Source organism: Ceratotherium simum, chromosome 34 (assembly GCF_057802395.1).
Source record: "Ceratotherium simum simum isolate JZ-2026a chromosome 34, ASM5780239v1, whole genome shotgun sequence".
NCBI classification, from domain to species: domain Eukaryota; kingdom Metazoa; phylum Chordata; class Mammalia; order Perissodactyla; family Rhinocerotidae; genus Ceratotherium; species Ceratotherium simum.
In genome coordinates, this window is record NC_141933.1 from 15,850,892 (window position 1) to 15,864,739 (window position 13,848).

Here is a 13,848-nt window from a genome sequence, read left to right on the forward strand (position 1 = left end):
ACACAGGTCTTCATACCCCTACAGGAAACCCCAATATGGTACCATTCAGTTGCAGCGATTGCAAGGAGGTTGGCATTCCTTCTGGGATGAAGGAGAATGAAGGGTGGAAAGGGACCACTTAATAAGGAACTATGTCAACAGTGCAGAGACTCAGGAAATGCTTTAGAAAGAAAAGACAGAGACACGATAGATACTTCTCATTGAACAGGTTTTAAACCTAACATGATTCTGAATGTGATTTTTACAGTTGGCTCCAAATGTAGTTAAATGCCCCAAATTGAGGACAATAGGTGAGGTGTACTCTGTATTCTAAAGATACTAGATACCTGAGGAGGAAATACTAAAAATTACCAAAATGTCCCTAAGACTTTTACCACCATTCACCTTCATCTTTTAAATCTAAGAAGATAGAAATTTGAAGAGTTATTAATGTGAAGAGTTTGTGGAAGTAGAAACAATGGAGGGTTAGTAATGCATATAGGAATATACAGTTGTGTGGTGCTTCTTCCCACTCAAGTTAGTGGGAGGACTCCAAAAGAATTGTTTTTGGAAAACATTCAAGAAGAGGAGACCAGAATTTTACTTCCTTTACGGCTAGATGTTAGGTAAACAGAGAAAGTTTAGGGGACATACAAAAACCTAAAGACTTGTGTTTGCCTCTCAGTTTTAAAAGTAGAAGCCTCACTGGATTAGCCCACTATGGCAGGGGTATGAGTAAAACCTGGTAGGGCAATCCTGCATCCTCATCCATAGCATAGTATGAATATGTGAGCTTCCTATAGGCGAAGTGAATGCTGTAGAAGGTGGTTGGGCTCAAGCCACCTTGTTAGGACTCCAACCAAGGAGCAGCCTGCTAGAGTGGAGGAGGCTGTAGCAGTAAGAGGTCATGGAGCGGTTCTCTTATGAAAGAGAGGTCATAAAGAGATGAGGGAGAAAATTCATTGCCCTTGTCAGGGAAGTGCTTAAAGGAGCAGTCCCCTGAGAGGGAGGCTCTGAAGAACCCAAAATGGTTTCATGACAGAGTACGCATGTCACACATAACTCATCGATTGCTAGTATTCCATGGCAACAGACTTGAAGACTTTAGCCTTTTTCCCCACTCCCATTCTTCTTCATTACTGCTGCACATCCCCAAGCTACCCTGGCTCAGTAGGGAGGACACATGTTTTGAAGGATGCAAAATGCAAGTTTTAAATTGGGCTGGGCTTTTGAACACCTGGAAGTCGCTCTTTAGCACCAAGGCAAAACTTATTTTTAAAACTAAAAGTGACCAGAAAGTTATGGGGACCAGCCAAGCTGTTGCCTGGAGGCAGAGAAGGGATATTGGGCCAAGTATGGTTTTCCTTGAGGCTTATTGGAAAGAATATTGGCTTGAGAGCCAAGATGTTTTGGTTTCTGTCTTTGTACTCTTCTGGCTTCGTCTCCTTCTCATTTTTTTCTCTCTCTTCTACATCTCCAAAACCAGTTTTCTCTCAAAGATTAGAGATAACCAAGTTTCCAAAGGGCATTTCTTTCCATGAAGAGGCCAGAAAATAGGAAACCTCCACCTCTGGGATTCTGGAAAACTGAAGGCAGTGGAGACTGGTGCAGTAGCTCTTGAGGTCTGTTTGCCCCTGAGAAACTTGGCTTACAAATCAGAGAAAGGGGAAAACTTATATGAAGAAGGGAGATTCCAAGGCAAAACTAAAATGAGATAAAGGATTGGCAAGCATCTATATCTAAACCTCAGGAAAAGATACAGACTGACCTTAGAGGGTCCTGTGATCTCTAAGTCCTGGGCTGACTTGGGATGGACCGGTATGGGAGAGTGAGTATTTTCGAGTGACGATTTCTAATCTTACTTTTCTGTCCCACCTCTCACCATACCAGCAGTCCCACAAAAATTCTTCTGTGTCCCTGATGCATCTGCCTCACTGTCTAAGAGCAGCACTGAAGTCTAAACAGGCTCACCTCTGCAAGGTGGGAAGATCTCAGGAAGTCACTGGAATCTGGACCCAGTAGCTTAACTTGTGGTTGACAGGGTAGCAGGGGGGAGACTGAAAGCAGCTCTTACATATTTTTCAGACCCAGAGTCTTTTCTCCAGCACCAGAGTTAAGAGAATCATGGTGCTGGGCTCACATGGGAGGCTTCTAACTCCTTTGGGATAACATCCCTGAAGAGCTTTCCTCAAGACAGGCAGTTGTCTTCACACCCCAGTCTCAATGAGGTAAATGGGGAATAGATGGGCAGCTCTGCTGTTTTCTTTGCTTCTTCATATCAGATGCCTCTTCCTACTTGTGATTTTCTGTTTGTAACTTAGTTGGTTACTGCTCTAGGTAGCAAATGAGTTGTTTGCTGTGTGTCTTATGTTCCCAGGGAGAGAGTAAACATTTTGAGAGTTCCTTCTCTGTTTTCTCTCTAGTGCCTAGTAGTGGGGAGCAGCCAGTAAACACCTCAAGAATTGAGTTAAATTCCTGCACTAGGGATTGTGGCTCCAAAAAGATGCCATCTCTAGTGGAAGGGGATCGGTTACAGCCATCTGTACCACTTGAACAATTGTCAGCATTGGAAGGTAATCCGGAGACCCAGTGATTCAGCACTCAGGGCTCTTAGTTGCAAACTAAAGAAACAAATTCTGGCTTTTTAATATTGAAAAGAAACATACTGAAATGATATTGAGTGGTTCACAGGGACATTGTGAAGGCTAGAAAAACAGACCCTGAAATAGGCAGGAGCAAGGGGGGCTGTATAGCCAGAGACACATCCAAAATCAATACCTCCCTTCTTTGAATGCTTACATGTGCTTCATAATATAGTGCAGTTATTTCTCAGGCAAATCAAGAAAACTCACCCCATTCTCAACAGGAAACTACTTAACCTATGGACTAACTGTGTAGTTATTCACGAATAATATTTAAAATACATGGGTAATGGAGAAGAAAGAAAAGGTAAGTTATACTATCTATCTATCTAGTCACAGCTAGGAAGAAAATGTGGGTGGAACCAGAATCCTTATTTCTGAAACTTGTCCATGAAGCATACTTATGAGTTCCTTCACCTACTACTGCTATGTTCTGAATGTTTGTGTCACCACCACCCCCAATTCATACGGTATTAGGACGTGGGGATTTTGGGAGATGATTAGGTCATGAGGACAGAGCCCTCATGAATGGGATTAGGAACATTATGAAAGAGGCCTGAGAGGGCTCCTTTGCACTTTCTGTCATGTGAGGACACAGCAAGAAGTTGGCCATCTATTAACTAGCAGGACGGCTCTCACCAGATGCCCAATCTGCCGGCCCCTTCATCTCAGACTCTAGGCTCCAGAAATGTGAGAAATGCATTTTTGTTGTCTATAAGCCACTGAGTTTTTGGTATTTTGTTATAGCAGACTGAAGGAACTAAGACAACTACTGTCTTAGCGTGCTTCTTCTAGAAAGCAGAGCCTGAAGCAAGAATTTATATCTTGACATTTTATTTGGAAGATAAAACCCCAGGGAGGCAAAGAGGAGGGCAATAGAGGGAATTGAGGCTAGGCTAGATGCAAAACAATGCAAAATTGCATTACTTCAAAAGTGATTGTTCACAAGCACGGAAGAGCCAGAGATTACTTATCAGATATGGACACTCAGCAGGTGGGATTCTTCTGGAAGGAGAAATCATGGCTAGGAGCAGTTCAGGGAGGAGAGAGACTAAGGGATACTTATACGTCCTGTTCCTTCTCACCTCTTGCTTCCCATCAGCCAAGGTTCATCCCATGAAGACTTGATTCTTCTGAACTTCCAGGTTGCATCACATGGCCCCTTGGTGGCCACACAGGAAGTCAGTAAAGAAGTTCCACAATATGGCTATTAATCTGAGCCTAGAAGAGGAGGGAAACTTTCTGTGGGCAGGTTTGGCACATAGGTTCAATGTGGATGTCTGCTAGCTAAGAGACCTTAGAAATTGCAGCAGAGTTTGGGAGGTGAGCAGAGTCATTTGAAAGAAGGAGATAATAAAAGGTTTACGTTTAATACAATTCACTTCTTGTGCTACTCAGATCTACTCATGCCCTCTCATTATCTCTAGATTGTATACTACAGTATATTCTATTCTATTCTATACTACTATACTGCCTCTATTTTTCCAGGAGAATGAAAATACTCTGAGGAGAAAAGTATAAGTCCAGTTGATCTAGAGTAGTTTTTCTCAACCTTTTATTCATTATTGCCCAGGCAGCCCCTTAAGGATCCTTTGTGGATACTTTATCCTCAATTCTCTCCACCTAACATGAAATTAAATACTCTGGAATACTATGGATTTTGTCACATAGGATTGAGCTTTAAAGAGCCAAAAACCATTAAAATATCTAAGATTTTTTTTTCGCCACCCCCCCCAACCAAGTACTAATTTTTGCCTTAATGAGACCCCTTCAAAGTTGCCCTGAGGTTTTGGGTAGGTTGTTGTAATTGCTCATTACAGTATTTCCTCCAAAGTTCAGAATTACCCTGGTTCAAGGTTTCAAGAATAGGAAGCCCATTTTCCCTACCATGCTGTGAAATTGTGGAGATACAGCCTGAGTGCTGGCCCTATCTAAAGAGAAAGACTTGGAAAAATCTCCTGAGTCTCTGACTGAATTTTATCTGTCCAAAGTTTATTAACGAAACATTACTTAGGCTTTACTCTATATCCTGTTCTAGCCTAAGTTTAATGGGGAAGTCATGAGGGCTAATACTTAGGTTCTATCCTCCAAGAACCTCACAGCTGACTTGCAGATATAAGATGTAAACAAGAAGTAAGAGCTTGTAGTTTCCAATGGCAGGTGGAGATAGGTGCAATGGTTGTCGTCAGATATCAGGCATGGTAGACGAAATGCCACAAGAATTCAGGCTAGAGAAAGATATCTGTGGATGGAATAATAAGAAAATATTTCATTAAGGAAGGGATCTAGAGCCTTTGTTTTAAAATGAGTAGAGTTTATGTAGGTGGGGAGACACAGAGAAGGATTTTGAAGCAGGTGGACGGTATGAGCAAAGACAAAGTGGTAGGACCACACATGGCACTTTCTGGGTTCAGTAAAGAGACCAGCATTGTTAAGATTGCGGTTCGTATAAAGAAGTAAGAAATAAAGTTGTAACTTGGGCAGATGCTGGTACACTACTAATGTCAAGATAAAGTATTTGGCTTTGCATTTATCAGTTCCCTACCAAACACTTCCTAGTCATTCATAAATTATATAATATAGAGTAATTCCATGAGCAGAGTCATAGAATCTAGAGCTGGAGGGCACCACACAGGCCAACGAGAACATCACTCATTGTACAAATGGGTAAATTAATCCCCAGTTGGATGGGTGACTTCTTAACATCAGTTGATTAGTTTTGGGAGAACCAAAACGAGAACCCAAGTGAGTTGCTCCTGGTGCACTACTCTCTGGTTCATGCTTTTTCAGGTTGATGTAGTAGAAAGAGAAGGGATTTTGAAATGAGACAGACCTGGGTTTGAAATTCAGCTCTACCACTTAATGGGTGTGTGACCTCGGGCATTTCACTTAACTCTTTAGAGACCTGTTTCTATACCAATAAACTGGAGATGAAGTTTGCAAAACACCTAACTTGGTCCCTAGAAAAAAGCTAGCAGCTTAACAGATATCAGCTTCTCCTCTTTTGTTTACTCCAGAAGGGTCATCCTCCTATGGAGTATAATTTAAGAGCTCCACAATCCCAACCTCCTCTCTTAGCTGGTTTGAGGTAAACATGAATAAAATCACTAAGGGCTCAGAAAACAAAATATCTCCAGAAAGACCTGGTTGATACACAGTTGTGTTAGGATATGGAACAGCGAGGGATGGGAGCAGAGAAGAACTGGATTATGGGGATCAGTCAGATCAGTCAGATCACTCATCCAATGGTGAGCAGCCATTTCATGCATCAAGCATGAAGGACCAAGAAAAAAGAGTGTGGAGGAGACATTAAAGTCAGGCTCACATTGGATAAAGAAACTGGGTTAACAAATTGTGGTATATTCATACAATGGAATACTATCCAGGAATTGAAAAGAACGAACTGCTGTAATACTCAACCACTTACATGAATCTCAAACACATTGTGTTAAGTGAAAGAAGTGAGACTAAAAAGAATACATATTGTATGAGATCCATTTACACGATAGTCCCGAACAGGCAAAACTCATCTACAGTGACAGAGGTCAGAAGAGTGGTTGATTGGGCAGGGAGAAGAATTGGTTGGAAAGGAGCACAAGAGAACTTTCTGGGGTGATGAAAATATTTCATTATTGAATATAATTGCCCAAACACATCCAACTGAACCAATTGAGATCTATGCATTTGATTGTGTGTTATTTACACTTCAATTAAAATATAATAAAAGCAAAACAAGCTCACCACTTTCTCCTTTTTGTTTCAAGTAGAATTTGAATCTATTAGCACATCAACTAAATGGAACATCTTTTCTTGCCTTATCTTTTCTCCCAGATAAGCAAAGGTTGAGATGTTAAATCTTTGCTAGGATTCTGGAAGCAGAAGCTGGGAGGCAAAGCGGAGCCAAGGATGTTCCTACATATCTTAACATCCAGAGTGAAGCTGTCATCCTCCCACACAGTCTAATAGGAAGTTAATCCACACTAGACAAGAAAAGAGAGACCAGATATCTGGCCTTTCTCAGGAATACATATTTTTCAGGATGACATATGTGGCGATACTTTTAGGAAAGAATAAGCCAGTGGGGGACACTTATGTATAACCACAGAGATTTACTGGGAGCTTGTGGCCTCATATGTACATGTGGGATGGAGTTGTCAATTTAGACATTTTGGAACTAGGGTTCCGAAGACCTCATCTGTCATAGAAAAAAGTGTAAACCCTTTTAGAGGAACACACAGAATAACTTACCAAAACTTATGTTGAGGAAGACGATGACATATCTTACACCATGATCTTCTTGTATATATTATTCTCATCTACTCTAGATAAAAAAAGATTGACTTATAATTGTTTTGTGTTTATTTTCCCAATAGTTTTTAGACTTGAAAGCAAATATCTGGTGTTTTTTTTCTATGAATTCCAAGCAGATAACCCAGCGCCTGGCATATAATATGATCTCTTCCTCATCCTCAAGTCACTATCCTTCAACATTTTCCTTCTTATCCTAAATTCATGCACACCCCACCACTCTTCTGCTTATTTTCATAGCATTTTCCTTTTTTTTCATCTCTTAACCCCTCGTGAACATTGAATCCAGGGAGTCAGAGATTTTGGTAAATAGTACTAGATTCTGTTTGAATATATGTTTCAAAATGAGTAAATATACAGCATGGTAACTACAGTTAATAATACCATATTGCATATTTGAAGTTGCTAAGAGAGTAGATCTTGAAATTTCTCATCACAAGAAAAAAAATTCTGTAACTACACACAGTATAGTGACGAATGTTAACTAGACTTATTGTGGTGATTGTTTTGCAATATATACCAATATAGAATCATTATGTTGTACACCTGAAACTAACATAATGTTGTATGTGATTTATACCTTAATAAAAAATACATAAATGAATGTCCATAATAAATATTTATTGAAGGAATTGTTACATTATAGCATAAAGAGGTCTTTATAAATAGTCTAAAGATGACCAAATATGTTGTCTATGGTCTCTGGGGATGGTTATACAAAACTGTCCCCCATCTCTGTTGAGTAGCCTCTTTTTACCAGTGCTAGGAGCACCATTATTTTTCCTTTTTATGACACTGGATTGGAACCCAAAAGAGGCAACTAGGACAACTCTCAAACTAGTGAGAGTGAGAGCTAGTGGGCAAAGAGAAGCCCAAGCAATAATCACCATCATATTTCAAGCTTCTACTGGTTTTCACTAGAATCTGTAATCTTACAATGTGGTTTTCAAAGTCACTACTGAAAGAGAGAGAGCAAGAGACAGAAAAAAGAGGGAAGGTCGTCATCATAATGAAAATAATTGTTGAGATTCTTGATGATGTGGCATTGCAGGTTATTTTTGACCCATCGAATATCCATAAAACAAGCTGTCTGCCCAGCATGTGTTGTTGTATAACAATCTCTCTCATTCTATCATTTCCTTATCTAGCCATCTCTCCATCTACACTCACTAGTTGTAATTACACAACACAAAAATGCACACACACACTCCCCATATGGTTTCCTTAATCTTCAACATGTGGGAATGAAAAATAAGAATTCCTGGGAACTTTCAGGAATGCATGAAATTATAAGTTACTCTTAAAATATTTTCAATGTTCTTTGTACTCTTTACTCATTATTATAAGTATCCAAAATCTGTTTGATAATTATAAATGTTAGATGTATTAGTACATACAAAGTACTGAAGACTACAGCGAATAGCCAAACACTGGAAAGCACCCAATGAACATTATTGGGTAGTATTTGAACAACTAAACATTCAGATCCCCCAATAAGATTAATGATACTACACAGAAGCACATATCAAAATTCCCAATTTATGGAATTATTTGCTTCCAAAACTTGTTATTTCTTGGAACATCACCCAGAGGATGTGTATAAAGTATCCTAGGCATATAAACTTAACAATATTTATTTTACTTGCAAGAATGACTCACTGTTAGCAGCAGATGGGGCCATGAATCCATAGCTGGAAACAGCTACAAGAAAGACTGATTAGCTCATGACTGCTTCTCTCCCAGTGCTTCTTGTCCTAGTTCCAGAAGTGTAGACTTAACCTTTGACTCCACATGTCATGTTTCCTGCTCTAGCTTTCCTCTTGACATGAGTGGATTCCTCTGAACCAGTAACCTCTCTATGTTGGTTAGTATGCTTTAATTTTTGCAGGAGAATTATAGCACTTATTCTAATTTTTCTGATTTCTCAACTACTTCCTTCTCAGAATTTGGATATCAAAATAAATTATTTGTTGAGAAATGCTAGGAAGTAATTCCCACATGAAAACATTACTCCCACTGCTGTTACTAATCCATCCTTTCGTCCACCAGTTAAATAGTAAGGAAAGAAATGGAGAAATCCACCATCACAACTTACCAGGGATATTTTCGTCATGTATTCTGGCCTTAAGGTACATGTTGATTAGCAGTGGAGACATGTGCTCAATTAAATACATTACCTGATAAGGTATATTTTAATAAAATTCAATGAGAGAGGCATAGACAGAGGATGTCAGTGGGGAGAGAGGTTGCTTTCTGGGCAAGTTCGTCTCTGTAAGGCAGTCGATACCAAGGACAGACTCACAAATCCAAACGGCTGCATGAAGCGGATGAGCAGGATATTGAACGATGTGGTAAAGACGCAGGAGAGGAAAAGTGGAGGAAACCTAACGTAGTTTTACAAGTTCTGACTTCCGTTTATGCTACCAGGAGGCTACCTTGTTAGGAGAGGATCATCGTTTTCTCAAGGGAAACGTTGATTGACATTTCAGTGCCATCATTGAACTCATGATGTGCTGATATTCCACTCAACAGTCTAATTCCAGAATGTAATCATTACATGGGAAGACTCTTATATTAAGAGAATAACCTTTCATTAAGAAGGAGGAGCTCATTCTATGCAGGTAAAATATGTACAGGAAGATACCTGGGAGAGCCCAGTAATTCAGTTGAAAGGATCAATCAACCCTTTAGAGCCATCTTCTCAAAAGAGTAACATTTCACCCACTTCTTTGAGAGTTCTGGGATAATTTTCCGTATGATTTGTGACATTAAATAAAAATGAAAGGAGGCATGAAAATGCAGTTGCAAACTTTCCTTTTGTTGGCATTCCAGACAATGTTTAGCACAGTGAACATTTAATTGATTGATTATGTTCTGATGTGACTTGGCCTGGATATGTTGATAAGCAACTTGCCAACCAGAGAGTTCTGTTCCTCTCCTCCAACAGTTAGTTGGAAGTGAAGGCATTTCAAATATATTGTTGAACCCATGACTGTTCCCAGAATAAGCAACACTTTGTAGTTCCTCTCCTTATCCCATGTGAAATCAACTCAAAAAATTAAAAGCATCAAATGTAGTTTTAAAGAGAAAAAGAAGTAACCAAAACAAAAAATGTTAATCTAGGAAAAATATGAAAAGTGGAGGAGAATCAGGCTGTGAGAATGGGAGGTTTACATACCAAATAAATCTATATGAGCCTCAGAATCCTTTGAGAAATTATCATTTTTCTGATTATAGAAGTAACATAATCTTATCTTAAAAAATGTGGAAAATGCATAAATGCATAAATTCTAATCCTAATTCTAAAAACCACAGATAACCACCTTTAATTTTTTGGTGTATCTCTATTCATCATTGTGTGTGTGCATTTTTACAAAAGTGGGCTCCTATTCTAAATAACAGTTTGTACCTTGCTTTTATCCTCTATAGTTATGACAATAAATATTGCCCCTTATTACTAAATATTAATTGAAATATGATTTCAAGTATGCTGTATTATATATCTGATATTGGCAGTTAGATTTTAATAAATTTTCATTTTATAAATAAATATAAGAAACAATCATAGATTTTCAGCTTTGTTTGATTCTGTTAATTTTTTGAGGTCATGATTTTACAATAAGAATTATTGAATCAAAGAATAGAAACTTTTCTAGGCCTTTGGTATACTTAGCTATACGACATTCAGAAGGGTTATACCAATTTCTTAGATCAGTTTTCATATCCACTGGCAGATACTCTCACTCTTTTCCTGGAGTCGCTAACTAGAGTCAGTTTTATGGGCTGGATCCAGACCCATGCCTGATAGGTTGTACCACCCTCTAGTGGTTCTGGGAGATTTGATTCCTGTTAAGAACTGTCTCTGGAGCCCTCTTCACCTCATTGTTCCTCAGGACATAAATGAGAAGGTTTAGCAGTGTGGTGTCAGCTGTTATCACCAGAGAGGGAAGCCGATTCTACTTGAGGATTTATCTGTGGTTGGGGCACAGGTGCAGGAAGATGTTACAGCCATCCAGCAGCGGATGGGAGGAACAGTGGTGTCACCTGTTGAGTGGATCTACGAGCAGCAGCCATTATGAAAGCAGGAAGAGGTGAGGAAGGAGGAACAGCAGAGCCTTATTGAAAGCCACCAGCAAAGACGGCTCATGCAGGCAGTGCTGGCAGCAACCAGAGGCAGTTTTCAATACTCTAGCATGGCCGACACATAGTAGGTGCTTAGTCAATGAATGCTAATTCCTGACCACTCCCTGACATGGCAGAATGAAAGAAAATGAAGGTGATCAGTTGGGATATATGGAATGAGGGAAATTGATGCACTAAATAAGCTATTGTTTGCCATATATTGAAATCTAAAACAATAATAAAATATATTTCTTTGAGTAAAGTATATGTCTTTATGAATAGTCCTTATTTAAGGCACTTTTCACAGACTAAATTAATATTACTGTCTCCTCAGAAAGCAGGATTTCTAAAGATAACAACCTTTATTCTCAGGGTGTATGGGGTGTTCCTAGTAGAGCAATTGCCCTGAGTGTGACCACGGTGAGCTGTGGTCTTTAAAGTAGCGCTAGGACACTAGAGTCCTGCATTGGAAGTTTTGTCCAAGTTTCAAATCTTATTTAAAGCACTTCAAGAAAATGAGTGCAAATTGTGGACAGGGGACACATACGGCAAAACAGAAATATCAACTGCAAAGTGTGGTAAAGTATTATAATTCTGTATTTGTTATTTGAGTTTATTATTATGGCAAATGACAGACACCCACCCCAGGCCCCCTAAGCCTTCAACAGGTGTCAGAAGCTGCCTTACCGATGATGGCATTCCTCAGAGCGGCTTTGACATCCTTGTTGCGCAGAGTGTAGATCAGGGGGTTAAGTAAGGGGGTGACAAAGGTGTAGACCAGAGCAATTTGGCGGTCCTCGTCCTCTGAGGTGTTTGACCGGGGACGCAAGTAGACCAGGCTGCAACAGCCGTACTGCAGCAAGACCACGGTGAGGTGGGAGGAGCAGGTGGAGAAGGCCAGGTGGCGGCCCTCAGCAGAACGGATACGCAGGATCGCGCAGGTGATGAACACATAGGAGACACAGATAAGCAGAAAGGGGACAGTCAGCACCAGGATGCCCACGACATAGAGGACAGCCTGGTGCACACGGATGTCGGCGCAGGCCAGCCGCAGGACCGGAGGCACATCACAGAGGAAGTGGTTGATTTCGCGGTGGTGCCCGCAGAAGGGCAGGGTGAGGATTAAGGAGGTGAGCTGCAGGGAGAGGAAGAGGGCCAGGCCCAGGGCGCTGGCCACCATCTGGACGCACAGCTTCTGGGTCATGACGAAGGTGTAGTGCAGTGGGTGGCAGATGGCCACGTAGCGATCGTACGCCATGACTGCCAAGAGGAAACAGTCCGTGCTGCCAAGGGTGACAAAAAAGAACATTTGGGCCCCACAGCCCACCAACGGAATGGGCTTCTGGGCCCCCAAAATGTTAGAAAGCATCAAGGGCACCACAACGGTGGTGTAGACGATCTCTACAAAGGACAAATTAGAGAGGAAGAAGTACATTGGGGTGCGGAGGAAGCTGTGTGTGCACACCACCCAGATGATGGCTGTGTTGCCGCAAAGGATCATCAAGTAGAGGAGGAGGAAGAGGAGGAAGAGGAGGATCTGGAATTCAGGGACAGCTGTGAACACACGGAACACAAACTCAGTGGGGCCGGATTGGTTGAGGGCAGGGCTCCCAGCAAACATGTCTCCTGCAAAAGAAGAACAGAAAAGTGCTATATATCCATTTACTGTGTTGCTTTATCGCCTGACGAAAAGCATGCATTTTAAATTCGATGTTTTATCTGGAATTACCCACTTGGTATCCAGTTTCCGATCTCAGTGCTTGGAATGAATTCACAATAGAGGGTATGGTACATTTATCTGTGGAAATCTTCATGAATAGGATAGATACTCATCTGCAGAAGTTTCTGCTGGCAAACACATGTAGATGTTCCCAGAGAAGTGTGTTTTTTTACTCTGGTATTTTAAATCCGCTTGACATGGGCTAATTCTTTGCTTGTATTTAATTAAACTAAAGAGTTGTACAGTTGTAGATATATTCAAAATGAGATAAATGGATGTGTTGTTCACTTCTTGGGTAAACATTCTTCTTGAAATATGCATACAGAGAAGTTCACAAATCCTAAGTGTACAGCTTTATATATTTTTTACACGGTAAATACACCAGTGTAACCACTACCAAGATTTAAGAAATAGAACAATTCCAGTAACCTACAAGCATCCTTCATGTCTTCCCTCAGTCTTTTTCCCTCTTTTGACTTTTATCACTGCAGATTAGATTAACTATGCTCCAATTTATATATGTAATAATAAAGTATGTACTTTATTGTAACTGGCTTCAACATCGTGTCTGCAAAGTTTCGTCTTGCTGTTCTGTGTAGCAAGACTTTGTTCTTTCCATTGTTTTGTAGTATCCCATTTTATGACTATACTATAATTTGTTCATAAGTTATTCACTTTTCATCCAGTTTTGAGTCCATTTAAAACTAGGCACTTTTTATTCCAATCGTTTCTTTTTCTTTTTTTGTGAGGAAGACTAGCCCTGAGCCTACATCCGATACCAATCCTTCTCTTTTTACTGAGGAAGATTGGCCCTGGGCTAACATCCGTGCCCAGCTTCCTCTACTTTATACGGGATGCTGCCACAGCATGACTTGACAAGTGGTGCATCGGTGCCTGCCTGGGATCAGAACCTGCGAACCCCAGGCCATGGAAGCAGAGCACATGCATTTAACCGCTGCACCGCTCGGCCAGCTCCCAATCATTTCTGATATATACTCTTTATACATTTACTCTCATTTGAATTTTTTTTTCTAAATTTCCAAGCATGTACCTAAACGTAGGACTTTGACAGATTCA

The 13,848-nt window shown here is 40.4% G+C and overlaps 1 protein-coding gene across 1 annotated transcript; it reads right to left on the minus strand.

Annotated features, from left to right (window-relative positions):
- Positions 1-11,670: 11,670 nt before the first annotated feature.
- Positions 11,671-12,672, minus strand: LOC101394246 (olfactory receptor 10Q1). The gene has a single exon (XM_004437387.3). The coding sequence runs from the start codon at positions 12,670-12,672 to the stop codon at positions 11,713-11,715; it is 960 nt and encodes a 319-aa protein (XP_004437444.1). The 3' UTR covers positions 11,671-11,712.
- Positions 12,673-13,848: the final 1,176 nt, after the last annotated feature.